The sequence below is a fragment of the Chenopodium album genome, chromosome 24 (assembly GCF_948465745.1).
Source record: "Chenopodium album chromosome 24, dcCheAlbu1.1, whole genome shotgun sequence".
Taxonomy (NCBI): domain Eukaryota; kingdom Viridiplantae; phylum Streptophyta; class Magnoliopsida; order Caryophyllales; family Amaranthaceae; genus Chenopodium; species Chenopodium album.
This window is the reverse complement of record NC_137857.1, coordinates 33,846,610-33,862,479: the sequence shown is the minus strand read 5'-3', so window position 1 is coordinate 33,862,479 and position 15,870 is coordinate 33,846,610. Positions and strand designations below refer to the sequence as shown.

At 36.0% G+C, this 15,870-nt stretch overlaps 1 protein-coding gene and 1 pseudogene across 1 annotated transcript in view; one reads left to right on the top strand and one right to left on the bottom strand.

Annotated features, from left to right (window-relative positions):
• Positions 1-5,767, bottom strand: part of LOC145611125 (tRNA wybutosine-synthesizing protein 2/3/4-like) — a 9,851-nt gene extending 4,084 nt beyond the window's left edge. Inside the window, exons 1-5 of the mRNA XM_081666366.1 lie at positions 4,926-5,767; positions 3,326-3,725; positions 2,059-3,228; positions 1,719-1,848; positions 1,258-1,493 (exon numbers count right to left, since the gene is read on the bottom strand). Coding sequence (XP_081522492.1) covers positions 1,258-1,493; positions 1,719-1,848; positions 2,059-3,228; positions 3,326-3,725; positions 4,926-5,682 — 2,693 coding nt within the window. The 5' untranslated portion in view covers positions 5,683-5,767. The remainder of the gene's footprint in view (positions 1-1,257; positions 1,494-1,718; positions 1,849-2,058; positions 3,229-3,325; positions 3,726-4,925) is intronic.
• Positions 5,768-7,734: 1,967 nt separating this feature from the next.
• Positions 7,735-9,233, top strand: LOC145612648 (ATP synthase gamma chain, chloroplastic pseudogene; annotated as a pseudogene).
• Positions 9,234-15,870: the final 6,637 nt, after the last annotated feature.

The window sequence follows — 15,870 nt, the reverse complement described above, 5'->3', positions numbered from 1 at the left end:
ATTATTATTATTATTATTATTATTATTATTATTATTATTATTATTATTATTATTATTATTATTATTATTATTATTATTATTATTATTATTATTATTATTATTATTATTATTATTATTATTATTATTATTATTATTATTATTATTATTATTATTATTATTATTATTATTATTATTATTATTATTATTATTATTATTATTATTATTATTATTATTATTATTATTATTATTATTATTATTATTATTATTATTATTATTATTATTATTATTATTATTATTATTATTATTATTATTATTATTATTATTATTATTATTATTATTATTATTATTATTATTATTATTATTATTATTATTATTATTATTATTCTAAAGTAAAAAGACAAAGCACAAAAATCACTCTTCAAAGAGTAAGAATTCAATGCTAAAACCAGGACCAACTTGTATCAGTTGTATGCCCCTCTTGAAAGATCTGGTTCTAAGCCATATACGACAGAAAAAGATTGCTACTGATTTTCTGATAGTCTAATTTATAGAACATTTCTCACATTTGAAATTTTCCCACTGCAAGATGTCATGAATCATAACCCCCCCCCCCCCCCCACCACCATTCTCTTTCACTAAACTAGGCCCAACAAGGAAGGTAATTGGGAAGTTCCTAATAATTCTATTAAGGAGAAGTATAACGTAGCGAGTTAGCTAACTAAAGGAAAGAAAATATCAGAGATTGTCATTAAAAGAGGTGGGGACTAGAGAGGCAATTCATTCAGAAAGTTTGTTTGCATTTTTGCCTTTTGGGACTTGGGAGTGATCCCAGGTCCCAGGGCACTTGAATTACTAGGTAGATGTAATTAAAACCCACTAAAAAAAATTTAATCTTACCTCTCAGTCTTCACTGATTAGCAAATTTCCAGTTTATTACACATATCATTCTTTTTCAGTACCACTCTTCTCATTACTAACACAAAATTGTAAGTCTGTCAATTAAGACCAACCCTACAATCTCATGACATAAAATAATGATTTGTCAAAGAAATTGTGTACTACCTCATGACATAAAATATAGTGTCAAAGAAATTGTGTGCATACACACTTGCAGACCACAGGGAACTAGGGGAGCACAGAACTGATTCAAGCATATTTCAAAAAAGGTTTTATCCTATTACAAATTTACAATACAGATCAATAGCTACAATCTCAGAAAAAATCACATAAAAGAAGACATTTTGCATACATGTGTCAAGTTAGGAAATCCAAGAATACCTTACAAGAAAAGGCAATGTAAAATATCCAATTCCCGCAAATAGATCCACAATAACTTCGCCTCTACAATCCATACGTGCCATGCGAAGTTTCTCTGAAAGATTTCCCCAGGAGAACATGCATTTTGTGGTATCAAAACAATATGCTATACCATTTTCGCGATGTTCAACCCAACCATTATCTCCAATGAGGATCTCTAGACGACTGTCCCGTGTTCCAGTTGAAGCAACACGACCCTGTAACAAAATGTTGAGCATTGACTTACAGCAGGAAACTTGTAACAGGAGATATAACATTACCACAGTGGTACAGCAATACAGTACTGCAGTGGCATTATAAAACAGTTTGTCGTGTGACCAATGGCAGATTCTAATTACAATTTGTCTAATCAAATTTTTGTATCAGGAAACTCTTGGCAGCTTTAATGTAAACAAAACTCGTGGTTATAAATTACAGTGTACCTGGCGAGCAAGACGACGAGCACCAAGAGTTTGAGCAACAGCAGACCAAAGCTCACTACCTATTGTGTCCCATGCAGGATCTCTGAAGGAAGTGATAGGAAGGACAACAATGTCACCAAGCCGCTCCCACCTACAGAAAAGGTAAACCTAATTTCAGTTATGATCATGCAAACAAAGACATGACAACATATATAGTTATGTTAATCCAAGCACTATCCTTGATGAACTATTACCAATATAGCTGCCAAGAAAAATATTTCTCTGAAATACGGAAGCTTACCAAAAAAAAAAAAAACACACACACACACACACACACACACACAAAAAGCTGAAGAGAAACCTGGTTGGTAGCTGCTCCAACAGCCCTTCAGATAGGGCTTTCTGCTTCAGTAGCAAAGCCACAGCTTCCTTCATTGCTTCCAAGGGAGATATAGAGGCTTTCTTCATTGCAACTACCTCATCAACGTGCTTAGTGGCACCACAAGCCACTAGAAAATCCAAGGCAGAAGCACAGGAATCAAGAATATTCTTTGACATATTAAGGTCACCCAGTCCTTCAGCTATCCCTCTTTTTTGGGATAGCTCATCAGAGAATATAGTGCTAAACTTTACAGTAACAGGGAAATATATGCAAGATCCATCTTCATGGGAATACACCTTTCGACCAAGGTCTAGCCAACCAAATTTCTTAAGTACGTCCTTTCCCAATTTAGCATACCTTTTTTGCAGTTTCAGAACCCAATACGAAGTCTTAGTTGCGTGTCCAACATCACTACAAGGTGCTTTGTTCACATTCAAGTTAGTACCCAAATCAGATGATTGTACACATCCATTATGAAGTGAACCAAAATCATTGTTTGTTCTCTCAATGGAATCTTCATACCGGGTTGTGCTCTGTTTCTCTTTAGACAAAGAAGACACAGTAGCATCATTGAAATTTAACAACGATAGCAAGTTGACCATTGATGGCTCACTGAATTTCGTACCGAATGCATAACAGGATGCTCCACCACCTATCATAATCAGATCATCATTGACAACGTTGGCAGTATTTCGAACAAACAATTGCTTGCCTATTGAATTCAAGATCACCTGCTTCCATGACAAAGACTTTAGGTCAAGCAAGGACAACTCTTCGCAATGCTGTCTGACAGGACAACCCCCAACAATTCCCAAATAATCTTTATACACAAACATTGAGTGCGAAAACCTTGGATAAGGACCTTTTCCAGCTGTTTTTACTTTTGCCCATTGACTATCATGGATATCAAAACTATAAAGGTCCCCCAATGCTCTCTCACCATTGTATCCACCAAACAGAAACAATTTATTGCCATAAGCAACCAATGAATGTGAATGCCGAGCACAGGGCAATTCTCCACTTGCTTGTACCTCCTTCCATTCCAATGTGTTCACATCCAACACAACTAAGGAAGAATACAATGTGTTGTTATTAAGTCCACCGAATATGTAAATATTTGAACCTACAACAGCAGCTGCATGACGATGCCTGCACAAAAATTTACATCATTAGCTAATCTGTCAAATGCAAAATGTCTTTTAAAAGCAAAATCTACTAGAGCACTATCAGTAGTTGGTATCATCACCTTGGAGCAAACACATCACCAGTGTTGCCTACCAATTTCCATTCAGCTTTCATGATATTGAAAATCCATAACTCATCCAGGATATTGGTAGGATCAGCTCTGCCTCCAATAACAATCATTGAACCTCCAACTAAAGAAGATGTCTGACCCATACGTGGAGAGGGAGAGCCCTTAACATCTAGCACAGACAATCTGCCTGACGATAGATCCAGCAATAAACAGTCACTTCTGCGTGCATGCCTACCTATGCCTCCAAAACCACCATATATCAGGATCTCTTTGCGATCAGCATTAGAGATTGTACAAGAAGAATGACCCCATAGGAACAGCCTCTCTATGCTTTCTCCGACAATTTTTATGGGTACAATGGCTAGACTGGAACCAGAACTGCCCAGTGGCCCTGCCAATGATTCAAAAATTTCAGACTAGCTCTCTTAGGGGAGAAATAGATATCCTGCAACCATCAATAGTTGATTGTCATAATAACACTCAGAAGTCAAAACAACATAATTACAGATAAAAATGCAACAAGAGGGGGTATGATTAAGGCCAACACTATTACAGTTTTTCTTACATCTGTTTACTTCCTGGTGATGTAAAAGAAGAGAATGATAGTATAGAGTGTCTTGAATATGGATAGGAAGTAGGACTGTTTCATTATACACCCAAAATAGTGGACCAAAAAGCAACCATCTATTTTCATTCCCTCAATTTAACAAAGTTCAATTCCACCTCCCTCAACAGTAAAGATTTGGATTGTATTGCATTCTCGGGATATAATTCTCAGATTTGAGTACAACTTTTATTACCATTCACCAATGATTTACCCATGATTTATTCCTTGCACCATTCACCTATGAAATTTTTTTTTGTACCACACAAATTGACAGAGTATTCAACCACAGAGTACTAGATATTTGCATAAATTTCACCTAATTCACAGATTCTTTTGTTCTTAAGTATAGAAAGAAAAGTTCTACAGCAAATATATTTTGTGAAAATGAACAAAGCACTCAAATTACAGCCTTGTTTCAGATATCAGGGTAAAAATTATAGTTTGCCTTTGTAGAGATTCAATACCAATTCTTCCATTGAGGTCAAGATGTCCCTAAAAGAAACTTGATTGGCTAGTTTTCCAAAGGTGAAAGTTGGACAATCAACACCCTCCCACAAACCCAAGGTACTTCACAGGGAGGAAGCTCCTCATGCTCACTTCCTCATCATTCTCTTATAACAAGTAAGCTCACTCATACATAATATAGTCAAGGATCATCTGCAAACTTCATTCTATTCTTGCAACTTTGTAAGAAATTCAATTATTAGAGTCTATAGCAGTATAGCATTATAACCTAAAGCTTTCCATATCAAATTTCATTACTTTGCTACTACTACTGGCAAACACAACCATATATAACAAAATACATAAACCCCATAAACAAAACATTAGCATTGTGCTCATTTATGAAATCTAACGCACCAATTGAGCATTCTAATCAACATAATATCATTCAAACATGTAAATCACATGAAACAAAACACAATTCACACACTTCAAATTGCTTCCAAACTAAAACAAAAGGCTCAAATAACACAAAATTACCAGAATCTCTTTCCAAATTAGTCCCTTCTTGATTGACACCAACCAATTTCTCCTCTTCCCAAATTACACCATCACCATCAACACCACCACTCAACCCGTCCCCAGCCTCGGCTTCAGCTTCCACATCACTAGGCCCCACAAACCCATTCTTCCTTAAACCCTCCAAAAACCCTTGAGTCCTCTTCCAATTAGCACCCATCTTATCATTAGCAATCCCCACAAGATACCTCAAATACTCAGGAGACACCATAATCCTCCCTCTACACCCCAAAGGAACCTCTAACCTAATTGAACATCGAATTGCAACAATCACCCTCTTACTACTCACACTAGTAATCCCAGATTCCCTGAACCCACAAGATATAGCCAATGCCACCAAGAACTGAGCCGCACCCACGTCCTTACACTCCACCGCAATGATCAGAGGCTCGAACCGGAACACCAACTCAGACTGAGTCGACTCGGGCGAGTCAACTGACTCAGTTGTTGTGGGAGGGAAGATGAGGTTGAGGATCGAAGTGGGGTCAACTGGGTCGTGGGAGATGAAGGCCCAGGTGCCCCCTTTGGGCTTGTTTGGGAGGTGAGAGAAAATGGAGATGCGGCCGGAGCAAGAGGAGGTGGTGTAGTATGAAGGGTGGTTGTTAATGGTGTTGAGAAGGGGGATGATTGGTGCGTCGATTGTTCCTTTGGGAGATTTGTCTAGTTCTGTTGATGATATTGCCGCCATTGTTGCAGCTTTCCTCTTCTCAAACTCCATTTTTTTCACTCTTTTGCTTGCTCGTAGACGGCAGTCACTTGCTCACTACTGGTTATTGTGTAATAGGGGGCAAATGGGCAAATGGGGTTTGTTTAGATTAGAGTAGACCAAGTTTTGCGAGTCTAACCACCACCGACTGATCGGTTTCGGCTTGGGTTTGGGTTGATCTTTGGTCATTTTCCAAGATTTTATAAAGATTTTAGGTTGATTATTGCTAAAGAATCAACTAAACCAAAAGCTAATATAGGATTGGTTTATATACTCTATGAATTATAATAGACTTTTACAATTATTTTGGTTTTAAGATTTTTTTTATCTTTTTAAATTAGAGTTAATTTTTTTTCGATAGAAAATTTGATGTGGCTCGAGGCTTGGGTTAGGGATGCTTGTTTGTAATTAAGAGGAATTGTCAAAGGTAAATAGGATGGTGAGCTGTATAAAGAACGACTATACTCAATTGCTCATCTAGATTATATCTAATTGTATAATTGTTACTAGTATTATTAACGGTCATGTACAAAGATAGCATAAGGATGTGAAGGAGTATAATCAACATAGGATCATAGTCACACCTTGTTCTCTAGATTCTATACTCCTATGATCATTGTCTGAGTTGAACCAAAAAAACAGTCACTATGTACATATAAAAGAGTTTATTTAATTTCTTTCCTCTCTCTTAATTGCTTTATTTCCACTTCATTTCTAATATTCTATCAAACGTCTTCTAAAGACCTGTTCATTTCAGCTTAATTTCAGTTCAGTTCAGTTCAGCTCCTAATTCCATTCTCTCATAAAATATTCATTTCAGTTCCAATTATTTCAATTAAGTTCAGCTCCAATCAATTCAGTTCAGTTCACTTCAGCTTAGCCTTAAGACTTTTTTAAGCTTTTAATGCATTTCCCTTTGCTTATAATTTGTAAAACAATAGATGAACGGGCCTGCAGTAATTGTTCCTTGAGGAGTTGAAGGCAATCTTAGTTTTAGAATGGCCCATTATAGGTGTTAGCCCAATTGGTTAGCAATTTATGATTAGCAAGATCATTTTTTTTCCCTATTGAAGAGGCAAAATCAATAAGTAGCAACATGTCTCTCACTCTCTCCAATTCTCCAAATGAATCAGTGGCTTATAGTCGCATATTCCCTTCGCAAAATTCCTAGAGTGGGGACAATGAATGGAGTACATATTCGTTATATGTTGTCCAAAATGCTTAATACCACACATTTCATAACTTGTGAGTTGTTAGTTTATGACCACCTATATTGTGCTTAGGCCCCGTTCTTTAGAGCTGCTCTGCTCTGCTCTGTTGAAATCTACTCTGCTTTGCTTTGCTTTGCTCTGCTCTGCTCTGTTGAAATCTGCTTTGCTCTGCTCTGCTCAGACTTAATTAATATTTAGTAATAATAATAATAATTAATATTTAATAATAATAATAATTAATATTTAATAATAATAATTTTAATAATATTATTAGTAGTAGTAGTTGTTGTTTTAAAATGGCATAAATCTCAAACTAATTTTTGGACACCCCTATTTATCAAAAAGCAATCATTATAGAGCCTTTTTATGCATAAATCAAACTAATTTTCAATGATCTAGTTTAGTCTAAGACTAATTTTTAAAAGGTTTTAGACAAAATATTATTTTTTAGCGATAAAACATACTTTTTCTAACCTCTTTTACTTGCAACATAACATGTCAATAGTTGTCACTACTCACATAGGTAAGATTTTGTTAAATTTATCTCAACATATACATTTCCAATATTAACTTTCACATTTTTGCGTAAATCTTAATTAAATATATTAATGGTTAAAATTATGTACACCAACAAACATAAAAGTCAAATTGAAAACATAATCCAATTTCTCCTATGAAACCGATTTTTGGACACCCCTATTTATCAAATTATACTATCAAGCATCTTTTGTTTAGTACTTTTAAGAACCAAAAAAAATCTAAATTTACCTCCAAAATTCAACGGTTGAAATCTCCCTCCTTATCCACACCCAAACAAAAACCTCATCCAATCCTTCCTCCCCTCCACCTCTCATTCCCCTCCTTTCTTCCACATCACACCCTCTCTCTTAGATAAGATTTCTCACCTTTTCTTGCTCTCCTAAGCTAACATTCTTAGCTTAGTTTTGAGAGATCAATCAATCCTCAAAAAACCAAAAAAAAAAAAAAAATAATCACCCAAAATAATGGCTTGTTCTCTTTCCTTTAGCTCCTCGGTGAGCAGCTTCCACCTCTCGACCACCACTCAATCCACCCAAGCACCACCTCCTTCCAACGCGTCGATTCCCAACACCTGTCCTATCCAATGCGCGAATCTCCGCGAGCTCCGCGACCGCATTGGATCCGTCAAGAACACCCAAAAGATCACCGAAGCAATGAAGCTCGTCGCGGCCGCTAAGGTCCGTCGTGCGCAGGAAGCCGTCGTTAATGGACGTCCCTTCTCCGAGACCCTTGTCGAGGTTTTGTACAACATAAATGAGCAGATACAAAACGACGACATCGACGTGCCTCTCACGAGGGTCCGCCCTGTAAAGAAGGTTGCTCTAGTGGTAGTCACAGGAGACCGTGGCCTCTGCGGGGGGTTCAACAACATGTTGCTTAAAAAAGCCGAGGCTCGTATCGCCGAGCTTAAAGATTTAGGTGTTGATTATACAATCATTAGCGTGGGAAAGAAAGGAAATACTTACTTCGTTCGAAGGCCGAATATACCCGTTGACAGGTACTTCGACGGGAGTAATCTGCCTACTGCTAAAGAAGCGCAGGCAATAGCAGATGATGTTTTCTCGCTGTTTATAAGCGAGGAAGTTGACAAGGTTGAAATGTTATATACAAAATTCGTATCGTTGGTGAAATCTGATCCTGTAATCCACACTCTATTGCCGCTATCTCCTAAGGGGGAGATCTGTGACATTAATGGAAAGTGTGTTGATGCTGCTGAAGACGAGCTGTTTCGTCTGACGACGAAAGAGGGGAAACTGACAGTTGAGATGGATACTGTGAAAACAGAAACTCTATCGTTTTCGCCGATTCTTGAGTTTGAGCAGGATCCTGCACAAATATTGGATGCTTTGCTGCCTTTGTATCTTAACAGTCAGATTCTGAGGGCGTTGCAGGAGTCGCTTGCTAGCGAGCTAGCCGCGAGGATGACTGCTATGAGTAATGCATCTGATAATGCTAGTGATTTGAAGAAATCGTTGTCTGTTGTTTATAATAGAGTGCGTCAGGCTAAGATTACTGGCGAGATCTTGGAGATTGTTGCTGGTGCTAATGCTTTGGTTTGAGTTGGTTGTTTTACAATATGGTCTGTTTTTGGTTCTTATTTTTCTTTATTACTTATTTTTGGAAAGAACTATGGCTAGTGTTGTTGGTATAATTATAAATATGGATACTCGTAATAATTTTATTATGTTTTGGTGATGATTATTCTAATGAACAGAGGGTATCAAGTGCAGAGGAGATTAATTAGATCATATTGATTTGTAATTATGTTTCATAATTTATATAGTAACAAATTTCACAAACATTGTGATAACACATTATTGAGAGCTACTCCTTTTTATAGCTGTTACCTTGTGTTTTGAAAAGTGTTTGCCATACGATTTGCTTGATTGATATATATATATATTGAGGCTCTTGATCGAGGATTAACCACTAGTAGTTTTCCGATTACACTACATAATCGGTTGGGATTTGGCCATTTCAGGAATAAAATTGGATTGATTGTGCCAATTATAAGAGTCATTACTAACAATTACTTTGTAAACGGATACTAATTATATTGTATACTTGACACAAATTAGCATGTTTTATTACGGATGTTGCATTAGAATGATTGTTAAGTTCAATTACATGCTTAAATGTTAGTAAATCTTGATCACTATAAGCATAACAGGTGCTTATTCCACCAAGAAGCTGAGATTGTCAAGATATTAAGGCAAGGCAAGATCAATAGAGCAAACTCTAGTTATTTGATCTCCTCTCTTAAGTAACTGTTAAATCGCAGCTAGAGGGTGAACGAAAACAAATCTGACATACCATAATACGCTTCCTCAAGATCAAATAGAGTTAAAGACAAGACTAAGATTGAACAAATGTAATACAAGATCGGATTGATTAGATTGAGCTTTGAACTAGTCTTTAGCTTGTTCAAGCAAGCATAACTAGAATAAACACACACTGGCACATACACAGAGGCATTCGAGCTCAAAGCAATTGAGACTCATACCAAGACGAATGAACAAATCATTGAAGCGCGAACATAAACCCAGTGGAACAAAGATCTAATTAACCAAGTCACTTAAGTAATTAACCATCACAACCCAAAATTTAACTATTAAAAGCTTATTAAAGTCTATTAATAATAATTACATCTATTATAAATTTATAACCCTAACAATCCGATCACAAGCTACAACATTAGATCAACAATAATTCCCTCAATCCAATTTCGCCGCCAAAATTGAAACCACCCAATTCTTTACCAATCAATCAATGCAAGCAAAACAATTAACAGCATTTCATTATCATAAATTAATTCATTATTATTAATCAACTGAAAATCAAACAGTATAACAATTATGTATCAAGATTCTACAAAATTAATTGCAACTGTAACATTATTCAACTCAACAATTTTTTCTTTGTTACATAATTTAACACTTGCCGTTATACAATCAAGTGAACAAAAAATGTTAGGATGGAGAAGGGGTGAAAATTGGGGCAACAGCGGCGAGCTTTTTACGGGCGAGACAGCGAGAGCGGCGAGGAGAGAGAGGGAAGAAAGGAATCCCAACTTCCAATTCAATCGGGTTCGGGTCCGGGTTCGGGTTGGAGGTGGAATTAGCGAGGAGGAGGAGAGAGAAGCAGATCTGTGAGCGTCTGATGGTGGTGAGTTTAGTATATCTCATCTGGGCGAGCGCTCCCGGTCTTAGATATCTGTTATACGACGATGACGATGACGATGACGACAACGATGATGAAGGGGATAGTGATGGAGGGGAGGATGATGATGGTCTCATTTTGATGGAGGGTAGTGAGGGGGGTTTAGAGAGAGAAAGAAGGGTGGAAATTGGAGGAGAGAGAAAGATGGGGTGGGTGGGTGGGTGAGATTTGGAGGAGAGAGAGCATGGAAGGAAGGAGGGTTTAAAGAGGAGGGATGGAGATTCGGGAGGCGGGAAAATGGTTTGAGGGGAAGATAAAGGCGGGATTAGGGTTTCAACTTTTTTGAACCATCACTTCTTCATGTGTTTACCTAAGTAATCATGTAATTTTTTCAAAAAAATAAAAAATAAAAAGTAATCACTTAAATTAATTACATTGTTATGTTATATACTATCATAACGGATACTTATGACTTTATGAGTAATTTATCTGATTACGGGGGATTTCAAGCCGGTTAGATTTTGATTAATTTTAATTTGACTTGAATCGTGTTGGATTCTATTTTCAAAGGAAAGTTATTACTGACAATTGGGTGTTTTTATCATTGTTAGGTTTATCTACTCACCATTATTAATTATTTTCAGAGGATAGATTTAATGTTTTCAAATAGTCAATCAAGTTCTTGTTTTTGCATGAACTACTATGTAATTCAAAGCACATTAGGTTTTGATTAGTTTGATTTGGTATTCAAGGGAAGTTACTAATCCTGATTTTGACTTACGGAGTAGTTTATGATTGTTATAGTATTTTTTTTTTAAGGGGAACACTAGCATGATATTTATTTTAAATCAAGCTCCGCTAATTAAGGCTAAAAGGCCTTGCAAGAAAGAGTTAGTACAAGTTAGCTCCGAAAAATTACGCGTGTCCCACCTAGCAACAAAATGGGCAAACGTATTTCCTGCTCTACGAACATGATAAATCTTAAAGTAATTAAAAGTTTTAGCTAGATTACAAACATCATCGAAAATTAGCTAAATCGGTGCAAAACCATGAGTAGCTTTGCTTATCTTACTTGCGAGTTGCGACATTTGATGCATCACTTTTTACCCACACCTTTAGGTGACCCATTCTCCTTGTCATATTGCACCCAAAACGAATTGCAGCAGCCCCAACTACTTCAACAGGGCAGCCAACAACGATTTTCTTCGTTGCAAGAATCACACCATCTTCATTTCTTGCTACCGTGCACCCAGCCACCTGCACTCCCAGCACCAATATGCGCATCTACATTAACTTTAGTGATACCAGGTTGGGGGCAGTTCCATCTGGACATTAAGTCATGCCTGGGGGAGCTTAAGGACTTGATACTTTAGCAGCATACATGTTATAGTCGTCATGCACCATTTGAATAAAACTATCATTGTCATAGTAGGTGTACAGTGAAATGATAAAAATAAAAAAAATCACATGGATTTACATGTTTCCACACAGACAAATTGTTCTCTTTTAACTTATAATTAACATGAATATATACTTATGGATTATTGATTAGTTAATATTCATTGATGATTACTCGTTATTTAATTAAGTAAATTATAAAAGTATAATATATAATTATAATTTTTTTAACGGATAAATCACTAAAGAAGGTCAAAAGAAAAGTGTGAATAGTGAAAATGTCCCAATGATGCAATTAAATAAAGAGAGAAAAGTATCTCTCATTCCGATCCATCTAGTACGGAATATATATATATATAAAGTTTCAATTAAGACTAAGTTCGAGTAATTAACTATAATAGAATTTGTGTATTGAACCTTGAGGAAGGTTACTGATCATATCTTGTCACAACATTTCCTAGAGACTATAAGAATCTTTTACTGCCAATTTACTCATGAAGTCATTTCTTAATAAACATGACAATTAGAAACAACATTGCTCATCTGAGATGACATTTCTTCATTAATCTTATGCTTAAAATATTAAATATATATGTGAAAAAAATAGCATATCGACAAATTGACACACCTTCGTCTATTTCTCTAAATAACACAATATTTTAAAGGATTTGGGCATATGGCTAAGGTAAAATTATTTGATTAGCAATTTAACAATTCTAGAAATCTAGAAAACAATTGAACTAGATATTGGAGCAATTCATAAGATATCACTTAAGAAGTATTAATAGGATCCTAATTCATCACAACACAAAATTGGTGGTAATTGAAGTATAAATCTATTGAATTACTTATAACATCGTCGACTAACGCTCTTGAAAAAATACCGAGACATTAAATCCTTGAACAATATATCAATTAGCATCATAAAGCTTATGTAATGATTTATTATAAAATAGTTTCAATGATAATTATTAATTAAGCATTAATATAATATAGAAGAAATATTCATGTATTATAATCATGAAATTATATGTACAACAAACAAATAGTTCATACTGAAAATTAAAAGCTAAACCATCCTAGAAAGATTGACTAGTTGAATTTAATAAATTTATTATATCATGAACAATCAGGCTATCAAACCCATTAATTTACTAATAAATTAATATACGAGAAGATTACAATTCGTCATCGTCAAATAATTTAAATTCTCAATTATGAATAATTTAAGATCGAGACAAAGATAAAGTTACTTACAAGAATATTAAACTTGGAGTATTCAGTTTAATTTGATCATTCTAGCTAGAGCGTGGTGCTAATAGCGTGTTAAATAAGGAAGAGAAATTATAGAAAAAATGAGGAAAAATTGTTACGTTGTATCTCTTATTCCATCTAGTACGGGATATATATGTATACATTGTACATTACCTAGAGTTCCATGAATGAATAAGACCAAATACCCAACTCTAGAGTATTCTAGATAGTACATGAGATAATAGTCATTTACATTTAAATATTTCATAATATTAACAAATTACATAATTATTTAATAATTATACAAATAAATGATTTTTTTAAATACTAGTAATCACTTAGCCTTGAGCCTCCAAATTGTCAAAATCGACTCTGGTCATGCATCGAACTGGTTGGAGCGCAGCTGGTGGAGTGTTTGGGTGTATCCAAACAAGCTTGCAATCCACCAAGCTTGTTGTCATGAAATCATCATAGGAACGAATTGTGAGATGTATTGATTGTGAGCACAACCACCGGAGAAACACCATGCGATCCTCATCTTGAGAATTTGGAGATTCAAGATTTGCACCAAACGATTGGCGATACTCCCGAATGTAGGTGGTTGTTGGTGAGAGGGGTGGGGTATCGGAGGGGAATTGGGTTGAGGTGGTGGTGAGAGAGGTGGGGAAGGGGGGTTGGGTTGAGTGGGTGGTGAAGGGGGATTATTGGGTTGGGGGTTCCATTAGAATTGATGGGATTTTTGAAATGAGATTTTTTAGTTAAGCAATGATCAATTGACTCATCATTTTATAGCCACCAACTAATTTCCCCTTGCTCAAGCAATCCCTATTTATTTTTCCCGCCAATTCCCTTTCTCATTTTCTGTGTTCTCCTCAATCCAACTTCCTTCACTCTTTTTTTCCCTTTTCTTTTTTTCTTTTTTTCCCCCTTTTCTTTCTTTTTTTTTTTTTAATCTTTTTTTTTTGTTTCATCAAGTTTAGTATGTTAACAATCCTTTTTTTTTTCTTTTTATTTAATCAAGTAATGATTTGATTACCATTTGGTTTAGTTTAGTTCATAGATTTTGCGAGTTTGTTACAGCCTTACAACTTAATTTCAGTTCAGGTTACTGATTTATTGGTTAATAACAATAGTTCAGGTTAATTACTTTTAATTCAGGTCAATTTTAGTTTACAGTTCAATTTATTTCAGTTCAGATTATGAGCAATTCAGTTAATCCAACGGGTTTCAACCCAGACCGACACCCTTATCCATAAGTACTAGTACTAGTAAGTTAAATCAAATTTTAATTAATTTCTCTTAATGTAATCTCTGTTCTATACGTTATAACGTCTTAACTTTTTTTTGTTTTTTATTTTTGAAAGGAAGAACTATTAATTACTAATAATATCTTAATAAACTGAAGTGAATCGAAGTGAAGTAATAATTTGAAGGTAGATGAGCTGCAGTCAACTCACTGAACTGAAGTAGGCTGAGGTAAGCTGAATTGAATTGAAGTCAGCTGAAATAAATTGAGTTGACTTCAGTTGAAGTTGGCTGAACTGAACTTAAGTACCATAAAATAAAGCCCAAAAGAACAGGGTTTTACTAGTGTATTTGCTCGGGCGTTGTTACTCTTGGTGTTAACGCCAGTGGTGCTTGAGTTAGATATATGTTCGCCTATTTGAACTTGAAGCAATAGAATTATTATATGAAGCATCATAATATATATTAGTATTAAAATTAGGTAGAAAAGGCATAGTAATAATATATGTATTAACAATGCTTATTAAAGAATAGGATAGAGATTAGTACATAGGACCTTCTATCATCCATGGTAACAATTTTTGATGCTAAGGAGGGAAAACCCGTACAAGAAAATAAATTAACCAACTAATTGTGGCAAGGCCACACCAACGATATCCTCATGGAGGAGGGAAGTGATTTTCAATGGTGCAAAATTGAAAAAAAACCACCTTCTCCCTTTGGATGACTCCTAAATTAGCTAGACTATCCGCTACTTTATTATCGTCACGAAAACAATGAACAATACATTAGACCATTAGTACTATTATAATGAATGATAAAACGTCTAATGTGTGATTTGATAAAATACAAGCCTAAATAATCTCTATGCCTATTATTGAAAATATTACATATTGAAATCCCAGTGTGATTTGACAGAAGGCCCAATTAGGGGCCGTTTGGTTTGCACGGGGTAATCGGAATGGAATGAACAAAGGGATCACCACCACCACCACCACACAACCTCTCTTCCCCGGCCACTCCACCAGCCACCACCTCACTGAAATCGCCGCCCGTTTTCGCACCTCCCCCACCCCCTTGCCGCCCATTTTCGCATCTTCCCATCCCTTGTCGCCCAATATCGCACCTCCCCCACCCACTCGCCGCCAGATATCGCACCTTCCCCACCACTCGTCGCTCGATTTCGCACCTCCCCCACCCACTCGCCGCCCGATATCGCACCTCCCCCACCACTCGTCGCTTGATTTCGCATCTCCCCCACCCCATCACAGCCCGATTTCGTATCTCCCCCAACATCACCGCTCGATTTCGCATCTCCCCCACCCCCTCGCCGCTCGATTTCGCATGGCTTGTTTGGGTTTGCGTGTCGGAATCTTGGGCGGCAGAGAGGTTG